Genomic DNA, 19,768 nt, shown 5'->3' with positions numbered 1-19,768 from the left:
TTTCACGCCACTCAATGTCAACAAAGGCAAAAAATGCACGCAGTTCCTCTCTTCTGGAAGCAGATACTGAGAAGTGGCTGTAGATCTTTAAAACAAGTGACTCAATGTCCACTGAGAGCTGATCACACGCGTGCTTGCAGGTGTTATGAGCCGGGCAATTCGCTTTCAAAATGCGACTGTTGGCACTGCTCAATAACTGGTAAACAGAGTGGTGTTTTCCAAAGTTAACATTCGCATTATCTGCCGCATAGGCTGTGATGTGTTTTATGTCCAGTTCATACATTTTCAGGCAGTTCATCAGACCTCGATGAATACCATTTGCAGTTTCATCATTATCTTCGTAAAAGTCAAGTAACTTGCACTGCACTCCATCAGAGACAGAAAATATCTCACGCACACTTGAAACATTTTTCTATTTCCCTTGTTTGAGGCATCGGTGGCAACAGAGTAAAACACAGGCTCACCTTCAGATGGAGATAGATCATTCAGGATAGGATGTCTTTGGTCCTAAAACATTCATTGTGATCATCTCTGCTTTCGTTCTCCCCAAGCGCATCTTCTTCACAACATTTGAGTCATGAAACAAAGCACCGTTTAGCTTAAGACAGTCGTTGCTGTTATAGCTGAGTCCATGTTTGATGGTGTGATACACGTATGAGGCTTCGCTTGCCGCTATTTTGTCAGTTTCCACAGTAGTTACCCCGAAGAATCCATAGATATTGCTTGCAACTTTAGCTAGTGTGGCCTTCTTGTGCATTTCTGTGGAAGCATGTTTAGTCAAGTCATTCTCACCTCCATGGGCAACTGAAAATTCCCTGCGACATAAACTACAAAAGGCTTTTGTTGAGTCACCGCTGACGGGCTTAATCCATATATTTTTTACTTCCCAATTTTTATTGTAGCTGCACAGTCTTTTCTTTTTTGCAGGTTTATTCATATTTGCAGTTTTACCCACATGCCAAATCGATTATCGACTTTTTGTGTGTGTGTGTGTGGAGGAATTGGCGCATTTACAACGTATACTGATGCGCGTGAGAGGAGGGGGGCTGTGATTGGATGATGATGATAGGTCAGGTATGAGGTGTCGTGTGTGTGTTGCCGTGTCGGTGATCATTCTCAAGTGTCGTGATCAGCACTGCTGTTGTATCAGTGGTTAGATCAGCGGAGTAGTAAAAAAAACGGGGACAAGTGCTCCACTCTTGTACCTATTTCAACAAAAATTTGATAATGTTCACTCCACATCACTCATCCCTTTAAACAAACCAACAGTAGAACATTAAATACAGATAAAAAAAATATATAATATACAACTATACAAATAAGGACTTGTAAAAAATAAATAAATAAAGCAGAAGAGGGGACTCAGGTTCAGAGGGGAGGGGGAGAAGGGGGGGCAAGTTCGAGTTCAGCTTCCTGACAGCCTGATGGATGAAGCTGTCCTTCAGTCTGCTGGTCCTGGCCTGGAGACTCCGCAGTCTCCTCCCTGATGGCAGCAGACTGAAGAAGCTGTGTGACGGGTGTGTGGGATCACCTGCAATGCAGAGGGCTTTACGGGCTTTACAGGCTCCTTAAATGTCCTGGAGGGAGGGGAGGGAGACACCAACGATCTTCTCAGCTGCTCTCACTATGCATTGAAGAGTCTTCCGGCAGGACGCGTTGCAGGCACCATACCACACAGTGATGCAGCTGGTCAGAATGCTCTCGATGGTGCCTCTGTAGAAGGTGCACATTATATATATATATATGTGTGTGTGTGTGTGTGTGTGTGCTTGCCAGCGGTGTAACAACTCTGCAGAGCAAAATGAATAAAACATTAAACATTCGACAAAGCTCAAATAAAAATTTTGTCTGTCATTATTTTTAAAACGTTCATGTTCCACTTCAGAGTTTAGCCTAATATTCAGTAACACAGGGACAAACCAATAAATATTTTCCTCTCACGCGCAGATCTCCGATTCCTCTGACCAAGTTTCAACCAGGTTTCAAACCTATATCAGACGTTATGATTTAGATCAGATGCCTCGGCTGTGTCGGTTGAAAAGCCAACGTGATTTCAACGCTGAATCGATGTTTTATTTTCGGTGTAAGAACGTTCTGATGTACCGACCGATTAACGTTGATTCTATATCGAAATTTGATTGACGACCGATACTGACCTTTAAAACCAAAAATCGACGTTGAATCAACATTATTACATAAATGATTAAATTCTGTTTAAATCACAAATGTAAGTTTTGAACTTCCATTTTTCATAAAAAAATCCACATAAAATAGGGGAGAGCAGGGGCGAAACTACCATTTTTCAGAAAAACATCATTTTAAAAGATAATGTTGTAGACAGAGATATATTTTTGCTGTGGCCAGTAACTCAGAAGTGTGGTCTATCAATACCAGGTGGTATTTTGAAGAAATGTAGAAAGACTTCAGTATAATTTCACTTTGAACATAAGTTGCACATTGTTACTTTCGACCCCGACAGTTGGGACGAAAGTAACACACAGGTGGGTCAAAAGTAACACAACAATATAAGCTAGATTTTTTACTCTTATTTTTATTAAGTATAACTGACTATGATCTTGTTAATATGTAACTGCAAACATATTCTGTCCTTTATTTTTGCAAAAAAAAAAATTAAATTACATTTTCATATTTTCATTTTCAATTTAAGTTTCATCAAATGTCTCAAAATCCGACTGTACAAACTTGAATTGTTTAAAATATTTTTTTATTGGCAATTTTAATTTATTTTTATTAAAAAAACATTAAACAAAATGAACAATATAAAATGTAATTACATTAGGTAACAGTAGGCCTATTCATGTTTCCATCCAGTTGTTTTTATGCATACATTCATAATGTGCATTAAAACATCTGGAAACACTGCAAATTCATAGGTGGAGGTGTAAAAGCTAAGGTATGGCTAAAACCTAAATATAACTAAGGTAAATGCGACGTAGCAGCTGCCCAGAGAGTGATGTTCCTCTATGTCAAGAAACGCCCTCTCATAAACATCTGGATAAAACCAGATCTCTGTCTGTCTTTCTGACCCTCAATCAGACATATTCTTTTGGTATAATATGACATAAACATTTTTAATAATTGATGCAAGACACTGCAATGTACAGTATAGCAGGCACTGGAACAAAATAAATACTTATTGTCACTGTAGCGGGACAAAAGTAACAATTGTTACTTTCGTCCCGACAGAAACTCCTGAAATTTAAACCTGATTTACTGAAAAACTCTGAAAATGCAAACTTTAGGATGTGTTAAAGCACTAAATAACCTGTAGATTGATCATTACTGTGACACATGAAACAAGAAAAAACAACACAACTAGTTTTAAAAAAATTACCTCTTCAATAATTTACTTTTTGTACTCAAAAACAGCTTTACGGACCTAACTGCGGGAAACGATGACGAAATCACGTGATATTTCTTAGCTCCATCAAGGGTTGCGTACTGAACATGCTGTCATAGCTTGGAATGCAAATGCAGTAAGTGACTCTGAGAAAATCGCTTTGTTACTTTTGTCCCACGTTACTTTCGACCCCGCTCTCCCCCTAGCCTAAAGCAGCACTTTGAAAGGTAAGGATTATTATTTTATTTTTTTTACGAACACTCAGCCTGCTTGCATGTAGACCAGGGGTGGGCATTTAATTTTCCTAGGGGGGCACATGAGAAACTTGGGCAGTTAGAGGGCCGGAAAATAGGCCTAACTTACGTCGACGTGACTCTCCGTTACGGATTTACGATATTAACTAATCCAAAGCGAATAATATTGCCTTAATAGCCTCAAGCACACGCATGGTTTGCCACAAAGCACGCAAAAGTCGCCTAATTATTATGAAAGTGTAGTAAAAATGAGACATTTTAACTATTTAATATGAGTTAGGCCTATTATGAGTTTAAAACTGATGTTAATTGTTTCATTATCAGGAAAAAATGCAAGTGATCACGCAGGCGCCTCCTCATGCAGTCTACCCTCCGCACAAACATTGCAATATGGGCCAGTAATACAACACATTTATAAAAAACAGATTAAGAAAATATGCTGATTATATCTTACAAATATTTATATACATTTATAAATAGAGCTGCGAATAAGAGTGCAGTTTCACGTTTTGCGTCTGCATAAGTCAATTATTTTTAACATTCAGTGATACTAAATAAAACCAAACAAGACGTGCAGTGAAGAAAAATATTTGTACAAAAAAATTAATTACTTTTTATATAACTTATAGGCCATATATTTATCCTGTTTATATTTGCCAGTGGTGTAAAAATTTCTACAGAACAAAATAATGAATAAAACTAGGCCATTAAACATTCGACAAAGCTCGAGTTAAAATGTTAATTGTCGGTCAATTTTTTTAAACTATCATCTTTCACTTAAGAGTTTAAGTAGCCTAGTATTGAGTGACAGACGGACAAACTACTAGCTATATAAAATAATGAACAAAAATGCATTCATTACCCTCTGTGAGAGTGCAAGCGCAGATCTCCGATTCCTCTGACCAAGTTTCAACCTATATCAGACGTTATGATTTAGATCAGATGCGTCGGTTGAAAAGCCAATGTGATTTCAACGCTGAATCGCTGTTTTATTTTCGGTGTAAGAACGTTCTGATGTACCGACCGAATAATGAACGTTGATTAAACATCGAAATTTGATTGACGACCGATACTGACCTTTACAACCAAAAATCGACGTTGAATCAACGTCTGCTTGCTATCTGGGTTAGCATCAGCTAACAATATTTACTTATTTTCAGTATGGTTATGAATAAATATTCATATTTGTCTACTCGGCTAGTTTATCCAAACAATATAAAAATGTATACTGTTGATAAACAATATAAAAACAGACGTCACATAGGGCTAAATGCGTAGCATTTTAATAGAACTGTTAATGTTATTGCAGCGGGAATTTGAACGTGCATTATTTATTTTATTTAATCTGTGTTATTTTAATGTTTAGTTTTTTTGACCTAAGAGGCACTGACGCTGATGTGTTTGCATTCAAGCATTTCAGTGGGCTTAAATAGATTACCCTTTACAGCAGATTTAGTTCACAAACAAATGACAGTTTTGACTTAAATATGGTTTTCAGTTACAATAATTAATCCTAAAATTCGACATTAGTACCTTACTTTTAACAGCATCAGTCGCGTGCGCGCTCACAAGATCTCCCGGTTCTTACTTGTGAACTAGTGATGTGTCGTTCGTGAACGAATCGTTCTTTTTGAACGAATCTTTTAGGTGAACGAATCGTTCTCGTTCATGTTAACCATTGACTCATATTTCTCGTTCACTGAAATTCCTCCCTCCACAGCAGCGCGGCGCTATTAGCAGCGCATGCGCAGCTCGGTGAACCGTAGCTCTGTGAACTGTTTCATCCTGTCAAAGAGTTACTTAACCTCGAGCCAATAGCCTTCGAGTATGAGATGTGACTAAGCATGTGATTTGTTGAATGTAGTGAACGAATACGCCCTTCACTGAACGAGTTTCAGAGTCTGAACCAAATCGAGAGATCTTGTCGTTCGTGAACGAGTTTAATGAATTGATACATCTCGTTCCTGAATGAAATGAATGAGAGTAAACCGGGTCAGTCGGCCATCTGTCAATCTCGCAAAAAGCAAAGCGCAGTTATAGGTACTGTGCACATACGCTTGTTTTTAGCATACAGAACATAACTACACGTTTAATCCCCGATTTATGAATGTGAATATATAATATATGAACTGTCTGACCAAACAGTTAAAATGTTAACTATGCAAGAAAACCTCGTGCTTTGTTCATCTGAACAACTTATTTAGACTTTTTTTTATTTATTGAATGCGATTATGCACCCATTTTAATAAAGCCAAATCAGTTTTTGTAACAAGTGAATACGTTCGTTGTCTTAAGACAACACATAAGACACTCTTTTTCACCACCTGCTGGCGTATTTTGTGTAATATGAAGAAATGGTCACTGAACGAATCAGTGAACGAATCTGAACGAATCATTTTGATGAACGAACTGAAAATGAACGAATCTCTTGAAAGAATCATAATTTCCACCACTATTGTGAACTGAGTTCACTGGAGACTCGCACTAAACTGTTCATTTGAATCAGTGAGTTGTTGACTCTAGAACAGCTGCAATCGAATCATTCTAATTCGTGAATGAATCATTTAGTGCGATTTGCGAACCGATTTAAAAGGTTCATTGAAAAGAATCAGTTCGTTCTTGAATCAGAAACCGCTTCTGCGTGTCAGAGCACGTGATATAGCCTATTATAAGGAGTAACGATAAGTTTTATGAAATATAGTTAAGTATAAAGTACGATCTTATGCTTTGGAATGTAGTGAAGTAAAAGTAAAAGTTACTAAAATTAAAACTACTCCAGTAAAGTACAGATACTTGAAAAATGTACGTAAGTACAGTAACGAAGTAAAGCTACTCCGTTACTGTCCACCACTGGTGTGTGTGTGTGTGTGTGTGTGTGTGTGTGTGTGTGTTAAAGAGAGAATGAGAAATAGAGTTGAGTATGAAAGTAGGTGAGTTTTAGTTACCTTTGAAAAACATCAAATGCACACAAATACAATAAAAACAGTATATAAAAAATATTACACCATCACAGCTGAAACAAGCATGACATACAACAGCAGTATTCAGAGTATGATCATTTAAAACAACAACATAGCTGCTGAGAGAAATAGGGAGTTAGATTTTGACTTCATGCATGTACTATATGCACTATACTATCCGTCATCTCACTTTAAAAAATAAATAAATGGAATGGAGTCTTACTAGTTAAAAGTGGCGTCTTCTGGACTGCTGCAAAGTCTTTGATCACATCAGTAAAATCCACTTTACGTAGAAGGTCACTCTCAATTGGCATCAGAGTAAGATGATGTAATTTCTGATTTACCGTTGTGGATCACAGTCTGTTTTTTACCAGTTTCAGTTTGGAGAAACTGCGCTCCCCACTTGCATTTGTGACTGGTAATGTCAGATAAAGTCTGAGAGCAACATCTACATTTGGGAAGATGGTCTGTAGTTTTCTTTTCCTAATGGTCATTAAAAGTTCCCTTGCAGATGATGGCTCATCATGGCAGATGAAGTCTTTGAACTGGATGATCTCTTTACAAAATTCATTTTCCAGGTCAGTGTGGTGGTACCTCCTCTGTAGACCTGCTGCTTTTTCACGCAGATGTTCAGCAGAGAGAGTAGATATTTTGTTCAGGAAACCAAAGGAGACATTGAGATCATTATAGGATTTAAAACAACGATCAAGTTCTGCCAGCAACCTGTCCATCACAACTAGAAACACACCAGATGAGAACTTTTCTCATCCTGACAAGTGAGCCTCAGGTGTTGCAGACTCACCCACATGAGTCTTGCATTTTCTTTGTCTTTGTGTGTCTTGTTTGTACGTTGCTGAAACTGTGAGAGACATTGCTTTTGCTCGGGCCTCAAACACATCAAATTCATCTCTCAAACCTACAATATAGTCCTGCAGTGATCTCACCAAATCAACAGCATTGCACAGGTCAAGATCCACCGCTTGTAGTGCAACACTTGTCCCCTGAAAGCATTGGAGGACATGATTCCACATAGTGCACAGAAAAGCAGTCTCTTGTTTGTTCATTTTTTTATGCAGTGACCTTGCATCATTTTGTATCGTCAGGTTCTGTGCTGTTTTCTGCAATGTTCATTAGTGACTCTTGAATATTGGCATAATTTCTGCACAGTGCCTTGGTGGCCTGTGCATGTGCAGCCCACCTGGTGTCAGAGAGAGGTTTTAGTGTTTCAATGCGGTGATTTTCATTAGGCTGCAACCCTGCAGTTACCACCTTCCATCTTGCTGTAGATTTGGAGCAGAAGTTGAACAAAGTAAAAAAAAAAAATCTGCAGTCTCTGTGCAGCAGTTCACACTATTAATTCCAACAAGATTGAGTGTGTGCATGGCACACGGCACCCACTCTGCTACTGGATTAATGTCTGTGATGTGAGCTTGCAAGCCGTTGTACACTCGTGACATGTTTGCATCATTATCGTAGCATTGTCCGCGGCAGTTACAGATGTTTATGTCCATTTCATGTAAAACTTGAGTATGGCATCACACAGTGCCTTCCCTGTGTGGCTTGCTACAGGGAGGAATTTTAGCAATCGCTCTTCAATGAGGCCCTCAGGTGAAACATACCTTATGATAAATGTAAGCTGATCGATGTGCATGATGTCAGGAGTTGAATCAAAGTCGAAAAGTACTTGGCCACTTTCACTTCGGCAATAATTTCAGACAGCAATCTGTTGCCCAATATCTTGATAAATTCTTCACACGTTTTCGACGAGAGATATGAGGGGGTTCCTACCCCAGCATTTCCATTCATTTGTATGTGTGATTTCAAGAATGGGTCGAATTCACTGATCAGCTCCAGGATGCCCATGTAATCCCCATTATCAGCTCTACCAAATATTTCACTTGAGCCTTGGAAAGCCATTTCCCGTTCTGAAAGAAATTTTACCACCGCAACCACTCTTCGCAAAACTTCACTCCCATAATTGCAGTGCGACTCAAGCTGCATTTTAAGTTGGGAGTTAATAACGCCATCAGCTGCTGCTCTGTTGATGTAATTAAGTTGGCTTGAAAAAGCCAATTTACTGAAATCCTATTTAAACTACTACTTCTTCTTCTTCTTCTGAGATTAAATTTTAAAATGTATCTCCTCCTAGAGCTTTCAAGCTAGAACCACCAAGCTCGGGTCAGACCTTCAGACTGGTCTGACTCAGGTTGCTATATCTTTTCTAACTGATCCGGCTTACAGTTTTCGTAAACCAGACTATCAAAACCACCTAAAATCCCACAGACTTTCATTGAGGGGGTGAAAACTTTATACAATAAGACTTATGATGTATTTAAGCTGCCTACTGCCATAGCAAAGCTTAAAAACTCCCTACTGATAATACAGCTAAAACCAGCCTAAGCTGATCAGTTGCTCTGGCTGGTCTCCCAAGCTGGTTTTTAAGTGGTTTTGGCCACTGTCACACTGGTCTTAGCTGGTTTTTAGCTGGTTTTTACTGAATCAACTGGAGTTAGCTGGTTTAGCTGGATTAGCATAAGAACATACTAACAACATGCTAGTAACTTACTAATCAGGCTAGAAACATGCTTTTTAACATGGTTTTAAAGTGGTTTTGCCCACTGTCACGCTGGTCTTAGCTGTTTTTTTACTGAATCAACTGGTTTTAGCTGGATTATCATACAAACATGCCAACAACATGCTAGTAACTTGCTAATCAGACTAGAAGCATGCTTTTAACATGGTTTTGGCCACTATCACGCTGGACTTAGCTGATTTTAGCTTTGTTTTTTTTTACCGAATCAACTGGTTTTAGCTGGATTAGCATAGAAACATGCTAACAACATGCTAGTAACTTGCTAATCATGCTGGAAACATGCTAGCGACATGCTAGTTACTTGCTAATCATGCTAATGACATGTTAGTCACTTGGTAGTCATGCTAGCAACATGCTAGTTACTTGATAATCATGTTAACAACATGTCAGTTACTAATCATGTTAGCAACATGCTAGTCACTTGCTAATCACGCTAATGACATGCTAGTGACTTGCTAGTCATGCTATCAACATACTAGTCACTTGCTAATCGTGCTAGAAACATGCAAGTCACTTTTAAAGTGTTTTATTTGTATTATTTATTAGTTAAACTAATACAAAAGTAAACTAATTAAATGATATCATTCCTTTAACATGGCGGGGTTTTTATCAATGCCAGACCAATAAACGCACCTTAATTTAAAAATAAACCAATCAAATGAACAGAAGCCCAATGGTAAGTCTGGCCCTGCATACACTGTATAAAATCTTCAACACTTGATAAGCCATAATCCAGTAATGATGATGGGCGTTACGTTTCTGACATGCGCTGCACGCAGTAGACCAATCACAACAGATCATCTGAGTCACAACAGAGTCATCTGACCAATCACCGCAGATTAGCATCATGCACAGGAGGGATTTGGAAAAATTAATCATTGAGCAAATCGTTTGGGAGTCAATGAGCAAATGGGTAAAAATAAAGGCATATTATAAGACAATGACAAGTGTTTTTTGACCTTACATGCATGTCAGCCTGTTGTTGGGTGTAGCTAGACTCCAGCCAGACAATGGTGAAGCGTACTGATATTTCAAAAGCTTTTATTTTCTTACACCCTTTTCTTCTTGAAACACCGTAAGAGCTACAGGACAGATAAATAACATAAATTAGCTCTTACGAACCCAAACATTAGCCGAAGGCCACATTAAACAGTATATATATATATAACTAACAATATTAGAAATAGCCATTTATAAAACCCTTTTTATGACGTTACCTCAATCAGTAATAACAATGCTGAAAAGCTTATGTTAACATAACTTCACATGACAAGTGATACACATTTAAACACTTCTTCAAGTCAAATAAATTAACCTACATATTAATGCACATAAACATTAAACAAACTAAACACAATACCTTGTTCCCGTTCCGGCTAGGTGCTTAATTATCCCCTCCTTTTCTTTAGAACTTTACGATTTCAGAGTGTTTTAGAGCGACATGAGATTTTTTTCCTCCTTTCTTCCGTGTGTCCGTCTCACTAACCAGTCCCACCTTTCTAGATGCGAAATTACCGTTCCACTATAGAGGCGGAAATAAAGGACTCATTACATTAACAGAGGAGACTAATAAAATAAAGTTCAAAAGTAATTATTACTTATTTACTCTTTCCTTAGAGTTAGTTACATTGGGGACTCCCAAAACCAAAATATGAACCTTTCAAATGCCATAAAAGGGGTACTTTAAAAGCATTTGGATAAGTACGTGAACACATACTTGGTCTTGAAAAAGAAAAAAAAAAGCTTGTTTTACCTTGATGTGGCATTCTTTTTGTCTTGTGTCCTACTTTATACAGTATGAGGAAAGTGAGACAGAGGAATGCTAAATAAGATGACATATCAAGTCATTTAAGTGATGAGATACAAGTTTATCATTAACTTATACAGCATTAATAATGATTAAATATATGACAGTGTAGTGCGCAGTGTGTAATATAATGTTATTTATAAATGTGTAGTGCAGCGCACCAAAGTCTTTTTACATTAGACAATCAAATAACAAAAATAACGACAGTAGGAAGGACATTTTCTATAACCATAGATTATATTGCAAACAAACAAAAGTTGTTTAAGCATGTAATATTCATATTTATGTATTTTGGTTTTTGTCTAAAGTGAGAGATCCTAAGCGTTCCATAAATGTACATATTGATGCATTTTGTGAAAATGAGAGCAACGTTTGATGAGAATATATAATTTGTTTCATGTCGTAAACTAACAGAAAACAAAGAAATTGTTTGGGAAAAGAAGATACAAATACCTTTCAAAATCAGAAATCTAATTATTTATTGACTATTTAAATACAACAAAATATATACTGTTTATATACTTTTAAAAAGATCATTAGTTATCATTATACATCCATTGGCATAGTTATGACATTATTTTTCAAATCTAATAATTACAGTTAGAACAGTTATTAATCATTTCTGTCCCTGAATAAATGGATGTGTTTTGAAAAATGTTTTGTTGAAAAAAAAAAAAAAATCAATGACTTTAGGTTAAGGCCCCTGCAACATAGCTTCCATTCAAACATCCAGGAAAGACATTTTATTCCAATATGTTTTAAGTTGAGGCTTAGATCAAGAGGAAAGCCCATGAACTGAATTTTATTAGCTGCTGATACCACAGAATGTAAATATCAAGTAAATTTGAACTGTTCCTATGGTAAGATGTATATAAAACGGCAATAACTGTTTTTCATTACAACCTTCAAACTTTGGTCAACAAAGAAATAAAAACAATTTTAATTAATTCCTGCATCCTACTGTCCTAATTTAATTAATTGGTGTTAATTATAATTTTAATTAATTACATTTATTTAGCGCTTTTCTAAGCACTCAATATCTGCGCATTCTGTCATCATCATGTCGAAAGTATGGGTTGTGGACACCACCGTTGTCCACTCCTCTCCCACCGTAGCCCGAGTACGCTGGGGGAGCGTGACCCCTATAGCTCATGTCCTCATCGAAATCAGTGTAGCGCTACAAAAACACAAATAATGTTTTTAAATACTTGCAGATGCTTTATTAATGAATGAATTATTGTATGATAATATTTTTTATATATTAATTATATATTATATAATAAATGAATTATTAGATAAATACATTATATATTAATGAATAATAAATTTATCACTGGTTTGTAATAAGCCCAGTGAATAGCGTTGTACTTGTGGACTTACCGCTTTGCTTTCAGGGCGATCTCTGATAACCAGTGCATGATTGCTTCCACTATCGGTCATCTCCAGATTGTTAGACTTCCAGCTAGCTTCAGGGTTGGCCCGAGGGATCCTGGGAATTCCTGTAGGTTTATGTAATTCCTTATTTCCATAGCTTGAGCTAAAGTCTACCTCGGATGAGGAGTCTTCCTTCTGATTCCTACAATTGTAAAAGGATGCACAGACAAAAAATCAGTATGTTAAGTAACACTTTATAATAACTTTCCTTAATAAATCATTAACAAACATTATATAATGCTTAACTGATCGTAAGTTAATGTTTACATATGTCATTAAACTTTCAATTCATACGATCATGCACTTTTCAAAAATGATTTTAACAAATAATCGCATAACATCTGTTAAAATCATTTGTAGATTTTCGAGATGTGCATGATATGAATTAAAAGTCTAATGACATTTGTAAGCACTTTAATTTACAATAAATAATTATTTGTTAATCATAAGGTAATGTTTAATGAGTTTATTAGTAAATATTAGTAAGCACATTATCTCATTTTTAGCTATTTGAATACATATTAGCTAATGATCCGTTAAGCATTATATAATGTTTGTTATTGATTTATTAATGAAAGTTATTATGAAGTGTTATCATGTTAGGTAACATTGGAAGAATGTTTGTTTAAATAAGCCTGGAAAATGTGTTGTAGACCCTCACCTGAAGCTTACAACTATCAGGGCCACAATAAAGATGATCAGCAATGCACCCAACACAGTGGACACCACGATCACAACCAAAAGATATGCTGTAATGAGAATTTGCATTACAAACAGATGCATAAATGTTCCTTAAACCAACCAACTGAACATAACAGAGAAATGCAGCTTGATTCAGATGATTGTGGAGGGATGACTTACGATCATTGCAGTTGAACCCAGCATAGCCAAATGGACATCTAAAATGAGCAAAAGAGCTCTTAGTGATACTGTGCAACCACAACACCAATATTTATATTATATTATACTGAATAATGAATACAACCAGCTGTTTACGTAATTTTAATGGTGTAGTCTTCAGTGTATTCAGGTTGAAACAAAAGTTGCGTTTGTCTTTTCTTCCTTATTATATAAGTAAAACAATGAAAAAATGTAGGGCAGGATTTAATTGGATCATTGGATTGTTGTTGTTTGCTATTTAGGTTGTGACGATAGTATCGTGTATCGATGATAGTCATTGAAATCAATGATAATGCTGTTTCACCACACTACACTTCACACACATGTGCAAAGGAGGATTAGGGTTCTCCTCATCGGAAATGTTTTAAAAACAGACTATAAAACTATGGCCACATCAAAATTGAACTGCAAGGTCATAAACCTATATTTACAAATCATGTCAAGAGTGCTAAAAGAGACATCTTTTCTTGAACAGCTGTATGAATGAACATGCCGAAAACGGCATCGTCATCAGCATTTTATTTTCTTTACAGCACATTAACAAAAAATATTGATGCTTATTCTTCATCATTTTTGTTTTAAAAATATGCATATAATAAGTTATCAGTCTAAAACAGGGCTCGGCGTGGGGCGCGCGGTCCGGAGCGCTGTATGACTGATGTATCATTTAAATGAACTTTACTCCAAATATATGAACTTACCTGTTTTAAATACTTTTATATTTAACATGTTTGTTTATGTCCAATATTTAGTGTTAAACTGTTGGTCTTTAAAATAGAATTACTTTTGATTTTTACCGTTGACTGATTTTGCAGACCTTTTAACTTCCGTGAGCCGATGCAGCAAACTTGTCACAGGACATGTGGTCCTAATAGCGATGTATGACTGTTGTATCCGAATATATATAAACGCTGTTTTAAATAGTTTTATATTTAACATGTTATCAGTATGTTTGAAAGTATATTATTTCAAAAAGTTATGCAATAGCCTATGACAAGTTCAGATAGTCTCTCTCTTGACCTTTACCCACCCACGCACACACGAACGATAATATTGTGTATCGCAATCTCACACGCTGGTGATATGATGGCAGCACTATTTGCTGTAGACCTTTATCAGCTTAGATGCGATATTAAATTTAACATGAATAAAACAAGGCTGTGAGGGATAGGCTTACAGTCTTTACAGTGGCAAGCTGTATAAAGGTCCTATATCATATCATTTTTACATCTCACAAACAAAGGTCAGTTGAACGCACTGTACTTGTATCCCTCACAGCATCATTTTCATTCCTGTCAAAAACTAGTTATGGCTTTATCCTGGCTAAGGTCTATTGCTGCAATCGCATGTGAGTGACAGGTTGCTGGTGGAGAGGGGTTTGTCCCGCCCTCATGTTGTTGAACACGACACAATCAGAGAAAAGATGTCATTGCGAGTTCTTTTGATTAAAGATTATAATGGCACATTGGAAAAATTAATGATGTGCACTGATAATCTTCTATATAGTAAACACTGCAATATTCCATTAAAAATGATTTCAAAAGAATTATTTAATATATATTAATTAATATATATTTTACAGATCTGTCACTTAAATTCACAGGGATTAGACGAAAATTTTATTGGATGGGCATAATGAGTACACTATAGCATAGAGGAACGCAGTGGGCCTGGGACAGTATTAATGGAATGTGCATGAAATTTTTTTAATGGGACATTTTCATATAGAATCATAGAAATCTGCATATGACATGTTCCGAGTGCTTACTTTTCACAGATTTTTGAATCCACTGCCTTTTGCCCATTTGGACAAGCTGTAAGGAGATGAGAGCACAATTGTAAAATGACGAGAACCAGTCTGAGTGTTTTGAAGTTGTGTGTACATAACAGTGAGTAAACAAAGATTTACGTTTCAAGACATTTACCAAGGCAGGCCTGAGATGTGGACTCTGATCTGACATATCCTTCTTTGCAAGTACACATTGCAACACCACTAACCAGTTCCTCACAGTTTGTGGTTTTATTGTCACAAGCTCCAAGATCACACACTGAGTTTTCTGTGAATTAAGTAAAAATGTGAGACTTGCTAATTTATGCTTCTTTCTAATGCTTTATAAACCATTCATTACTCTGGTACTGCTGGAAAACAAATGACAAGAAGCATTAGACATACCTTTGAATTCGGTGGCGCCTGAAATTTTATTTTCAGTAATTGCTTCCCGAATCTGAGATTCAACCGATTCTTTTGTGACAGTGGAGACGTCATAGAAATTCTGCACTTCTGCAATTATACTGCCTTGCCTGTAAGGATGGATGCAAGGAAATTACAATGAAAAGCACACATTCTATCCAACTTATTTTATATGAAATATGCCTGTGGGGATGTAAAGCACTTCAACTTGTTCGTTTTTAGCTAGTTACCATATCGAAGCTTCAAAACGTTAGAACATAATGGTAAGTCAAAGTGGCAACTATTATTTGCAACTTATAATCCTCAATAAGTAAAATAAAAATTCTGTTCTTTGTTAGCAGCTATAAGATCAACAGGTTAGTGTTTAAAGCAAATACTAGTATTGTAACAATTGTTACTCACCTTAGACTCAAAACGATGGAACGTATGTAGCCATTGCCATTAAGGACTATACTGAGCTATATTTGGATTGAGAAAATGCAAAGCAATGCTTTTTGACATCAACTGTTATCTGTTTACAACCATTTATTTATAGCACTCATCATTTACTAAGCAAGAAAAATGACTAAACTTCAGTCCTTCCCCAAGAGGAAATTCAGTCTCTTACCTCATTCTCTATTCTATTTGATACAATTTGAAACTCCTCAGACTTCCTGTCAGTCATTTCTGGTTTAAACATCTCAGACAACGTTAAACTACCAGGGAAGATCTTTGCTGCAATTGATTAAAAACAAATAAGAGTATAAAACATTAATGTGTTTAATGATACCAAATGTATAAAATATGTGAATGTGTTCATTCATTCCAAATTCATAATGGTAAAACAGCAAGGTAGTTATTGTACTTTAATTGTTAAAGTCAGGTCACACCACATGAAAGAAGTCACCAGATTTTTAAATTATTTAAGCTTAATTTCTGTACCAAGGCTGACTGTTTTATGCAATCTCAGTAGCTTAAAGTATTAATGATTCAAAAGTGAGCCAGTCATACTTTGAATGCAGCCGCTTATTTGATTGTAAACCAGTCCAGGCCGGCAGATGCAAACAAACGTGCCGTCAAACCGTGCTTCACAGGTACTGTCTCCGATACAAGGACTTGAATCACAGGGACCTGTCAAATGAATAAACAATATGGTTATTCTAGTAGGACACTCTGAACCTATGGTGACACTTTTTGCTTAAAACCATTAGTCCCCATTCATTATAAGTGCATAGAAACGAGCCAGTACAGTTTGTCAAAATATTTTCTTTTGGGTTCCACATTAAAAAGGAAATCATACAAGGTTGTAATGAGGTGATGGTGGGTAAGCTATTGTGTGCGAGCTATTGCTTTAAGTACAACTTTGTCCTATTATTGAAAGTTACTCAGTTAGCCTTTGGTCCTGCTAGTGGAGCTGCTGGCTATGAAGATGTGAGTACCTTGTTTTGTAGTGGCAGGAGTGTCTGTGGTATCAGTACCCGACCCCTCAGGATCTGACAGATAAAACAGTGATAAAATATTCATCTTGATTCAGTTCCATATCAAACTGTTGTCTGTGGTGAAAAAAAGTCTGGAGAATCTGAACCATCAACACAACAGTAAATAATGACAGAATTTGTATTTTTGTGTGAACGGTCCTTTTAAGGACAATGACTTCTTATGATTAAGTGTTACTATTTAGCCTTTAGGTCTGCTGGTGGGGTGTCAGACTTTGAAGATTAGAGTACCTTCTGGCGTAGTGGCTGTGGTATCATCAGTGCCCGACCCCTCAAAAGCTGACGGATAAAACAATGATAAAATATTAATATTGACTCAGTTCCACGCCAAAAACTATCGTCATTGTACTGTGGTGGGAAAAAGTAGATAATGACAGAATTTACATTTTGGGGTGAACTGTCCCTTTAAGGAAAAAGACTTCTTATGATTAAAAGTTACTGTGATGAACAATGGAAGAACATGAAATATCACCTGGGAACAGAGTGACACATTAGCATAACCTCTCACTGTACTGCTCTCTCACTAAAACAGCTGGGAAAATAACACCATCACTTATAGTCTTCCATAGTCTAGTCTGCCTGATGAAAAATGTCTCATTATCCAATGTGTGATCTGTGAAGCATCCAGAAGTACCCAAATACATTTTGGGATTACTGTAAATGTGATCATGTGGATGTTACCAGAAATGTTATTCTAAGATATGAATAATCTGAAAAAAAAAGTCAGTCAACTTCTCCAGTTGTGAAGCATTATCATGTCACGTAAGTGAGAAATCATCTAGCTAAACAAGTACAAATTGCTAAGGACTCTGAAAGCAATAAATACGTCAGCAGTGACTCTGACACTTTCTGATGAAGATCAGAAAGTTCACACTATCTCCTATCCAAAAGAAAGCATCTCAAGGTTAGAACATGAATAGCAAGAAATAAAACCAAATAATAATAATATAAAATTTATAATAAATTTACAAAAAAAAAAAACATTCAAACTACACTTTCACTATAAGCATGTCATGTATATGTACATGTAATAATGTTTTTCAAATAATAAACAAAACAAGTATACTTGAGGTAGCACAATTAATTGATAGCCTATGACCATTATGAATATAATACGTAAAATATATGTTTTTTAATATAAGAGAGATATCTGTCTTTGCACATTAAGTAGGATCAGGCACTAGGAGTAAAGTCCAACATATCACCACCCTACCCTTCACTGACAACTTTATGAGGTTAGTGAGGTTAAGAATCATATTTTTAAGTCACTGATCGAAACTCAAATAATTATTTTACCCAACTGGCAAAACCTATCAGCAGATAGGCAGGAAATCTGTTCTGCTTTTATACAGAACAATACAATGTCCTAAAATTATTTAGGATTATTAATTACTCCTCAATGGCAAAAGCTGGCATATCTACTTCTACAGGCTACTTGTTATCCTCTAATAATAATCCTGAGCATATAGGGATGTAAAAAATCATGTAAAAATCACAATATTGATGTTCATAAGTGTCTTCAACTACGAGTATAGGAATTTTTGCTCTTTTTTTTTTAGCTACACATGAGAGTACTTCAAAACGTCTAAATTATAACATTTGTTACAGGAAGAAAAAAAACACTCACGGTATTGTGCAGTCATTGCAGCCACCAAGCTGAACATCAAAATGATCTTCAGTGATAAATTCATTTTCAGATTTTAGTCCAAGTGGCTGTAGCAAAAGAAAAAAACGAGATCTTCTGCTGTCAGGCTGCTTGGCACTACTCTCTGTTCAGTGATTAGAAGGTGATAGATAAGACCAGAATAAATGCAGCAATCAGAGGGGAATGCTAATGATGACCTAGGTGACTTAATGGCAAGTCACGCCTCTCGGCATAAAGGTATTGCAGACGTATCCAGGTGTAGTAATTTGTACAAATGAAAAACAAAGGAGTCAGTTAAATTTTGAACCAATTATTGAGAAAACAAAAAAGAAATTTAATTTGTGGTTAATGGGGGATATCTGAATATTTGGGAGGGTATTATTGTCAAAGGATTAAGATATATCTAGATCTGTGATCTAAATGTGATTCTTTATAACTTCATTTGAAGAGAGAGAGAAAAAACAACTTTTTCGTAGGCAATTCGTAATCCTAAAGAGCAGGGGGACAAACTGCAAGTCTTACACTTAATGACACTTTCTAAATTAAATGGTTAATAGAGTTTATGAAGAACAGATAAAGTCCTTGGAAAATGTATTTCCTAATCATATATTTAATACTCTTGGAGCCATTGACATTTTATTGAAATGTAATTTTTCTGTCAACAAATTTACTAAATTCCTATTTTGTCAGTTTTCACACAGACAAGACCTGCTAGCATATAAATTGGTTTATAAATACAATTTTTCACCCCAGAATTATTTCATATGAAATATCAAGGACATAATATTTATAAACAAATCTTTGTTCTATCATACTTGGTTCAATAAAGGTATTATTTTAGTAAGACAGTTGGTTAATTCCCATGTTGTCATATTGTGGCCTAATGGTTAAGAGAGTCGGATGGACTTGTAACCCAAAGGTCACGGGTTTGAGTCTTAGCTCCGGCTGGAGTGAATAGCCAGTGCTCTCTTCACCCTCAATACCACGACTGAGATGAGACCCTTGAGCAAGGCACAGAACCCCCAACTGATGTTACACTATTTTGTCTAAATGAATTAAAATCAAACATTTAAAAAAACTAAAATGAATCCTTTTAAATGCTACATGAGAAGTTGGGTATCTCAACATTATAATGTACAGTGTGAATG

General features: G+C 36.1%; 1 protein-coding gene across 1 annotated transcript; it reads right to left on the bottom strand.

Moving 5' to 3' along the window:
* Positions 1 to 11,435: 11,435 nt before the first annotated feature.
* Positions 11,436 to 18,793, bottom strand: LOC122140732 (mucin-13-like). The gene is made up of 13 exons (XM_042745504.1): positions 18,603 to 18,793; positions 17,207 to 17,254; positions 16,919 to 16,972; positions 16,491 to 16,610; positions 16,108 to 16,214; positions 15,903 to 15,958; positions 15,483 to 15,610; positions 15,235 to 15,366; positions 15,078 to 15,123; positions 13,271 to 13,308; positions 13,071 to 13,158; positions 12,356 to 12,551; positions 11,436 to 12,152 (listed from the first exon to the last, which is right to left on the bottom strand). Exons 1-13 carry the CDS (start codon positions 18,664 to 18,666, stop codon positions 12,009 to 12,011), a joined length of 1,221 nt encoding a protein of 406 aa, XP_042601438.1. The 5' UTR covers positions 18,667 to 18,793; the 3' UTR covers positions 11,436 to 12,008.
* Positions 18,794 to 19,768: the final 975 nt, after the last annotated feature.

The sequence above is a fragment of the Cyprinus carpio genome, chromosome A4 (genome assembly GCF_018340385.1).
Source record: "Cyprinus carpio isolate SPL01 chromosome A4, ASM1834038v1, whole genome shotgun sequence".
Taxonomy (NCBI): Eukaryota; Metazoa; Chordata; class Actinopteri; order Cypriniformes; family Cyprinidae; genus Cyprinus; species Cyprinus carpio.
The sequence above is the reverse complement of the archived record's forward strand: the minus strand, read 5'-3'. Positions and strand labels throughout refer to the sequence as shown.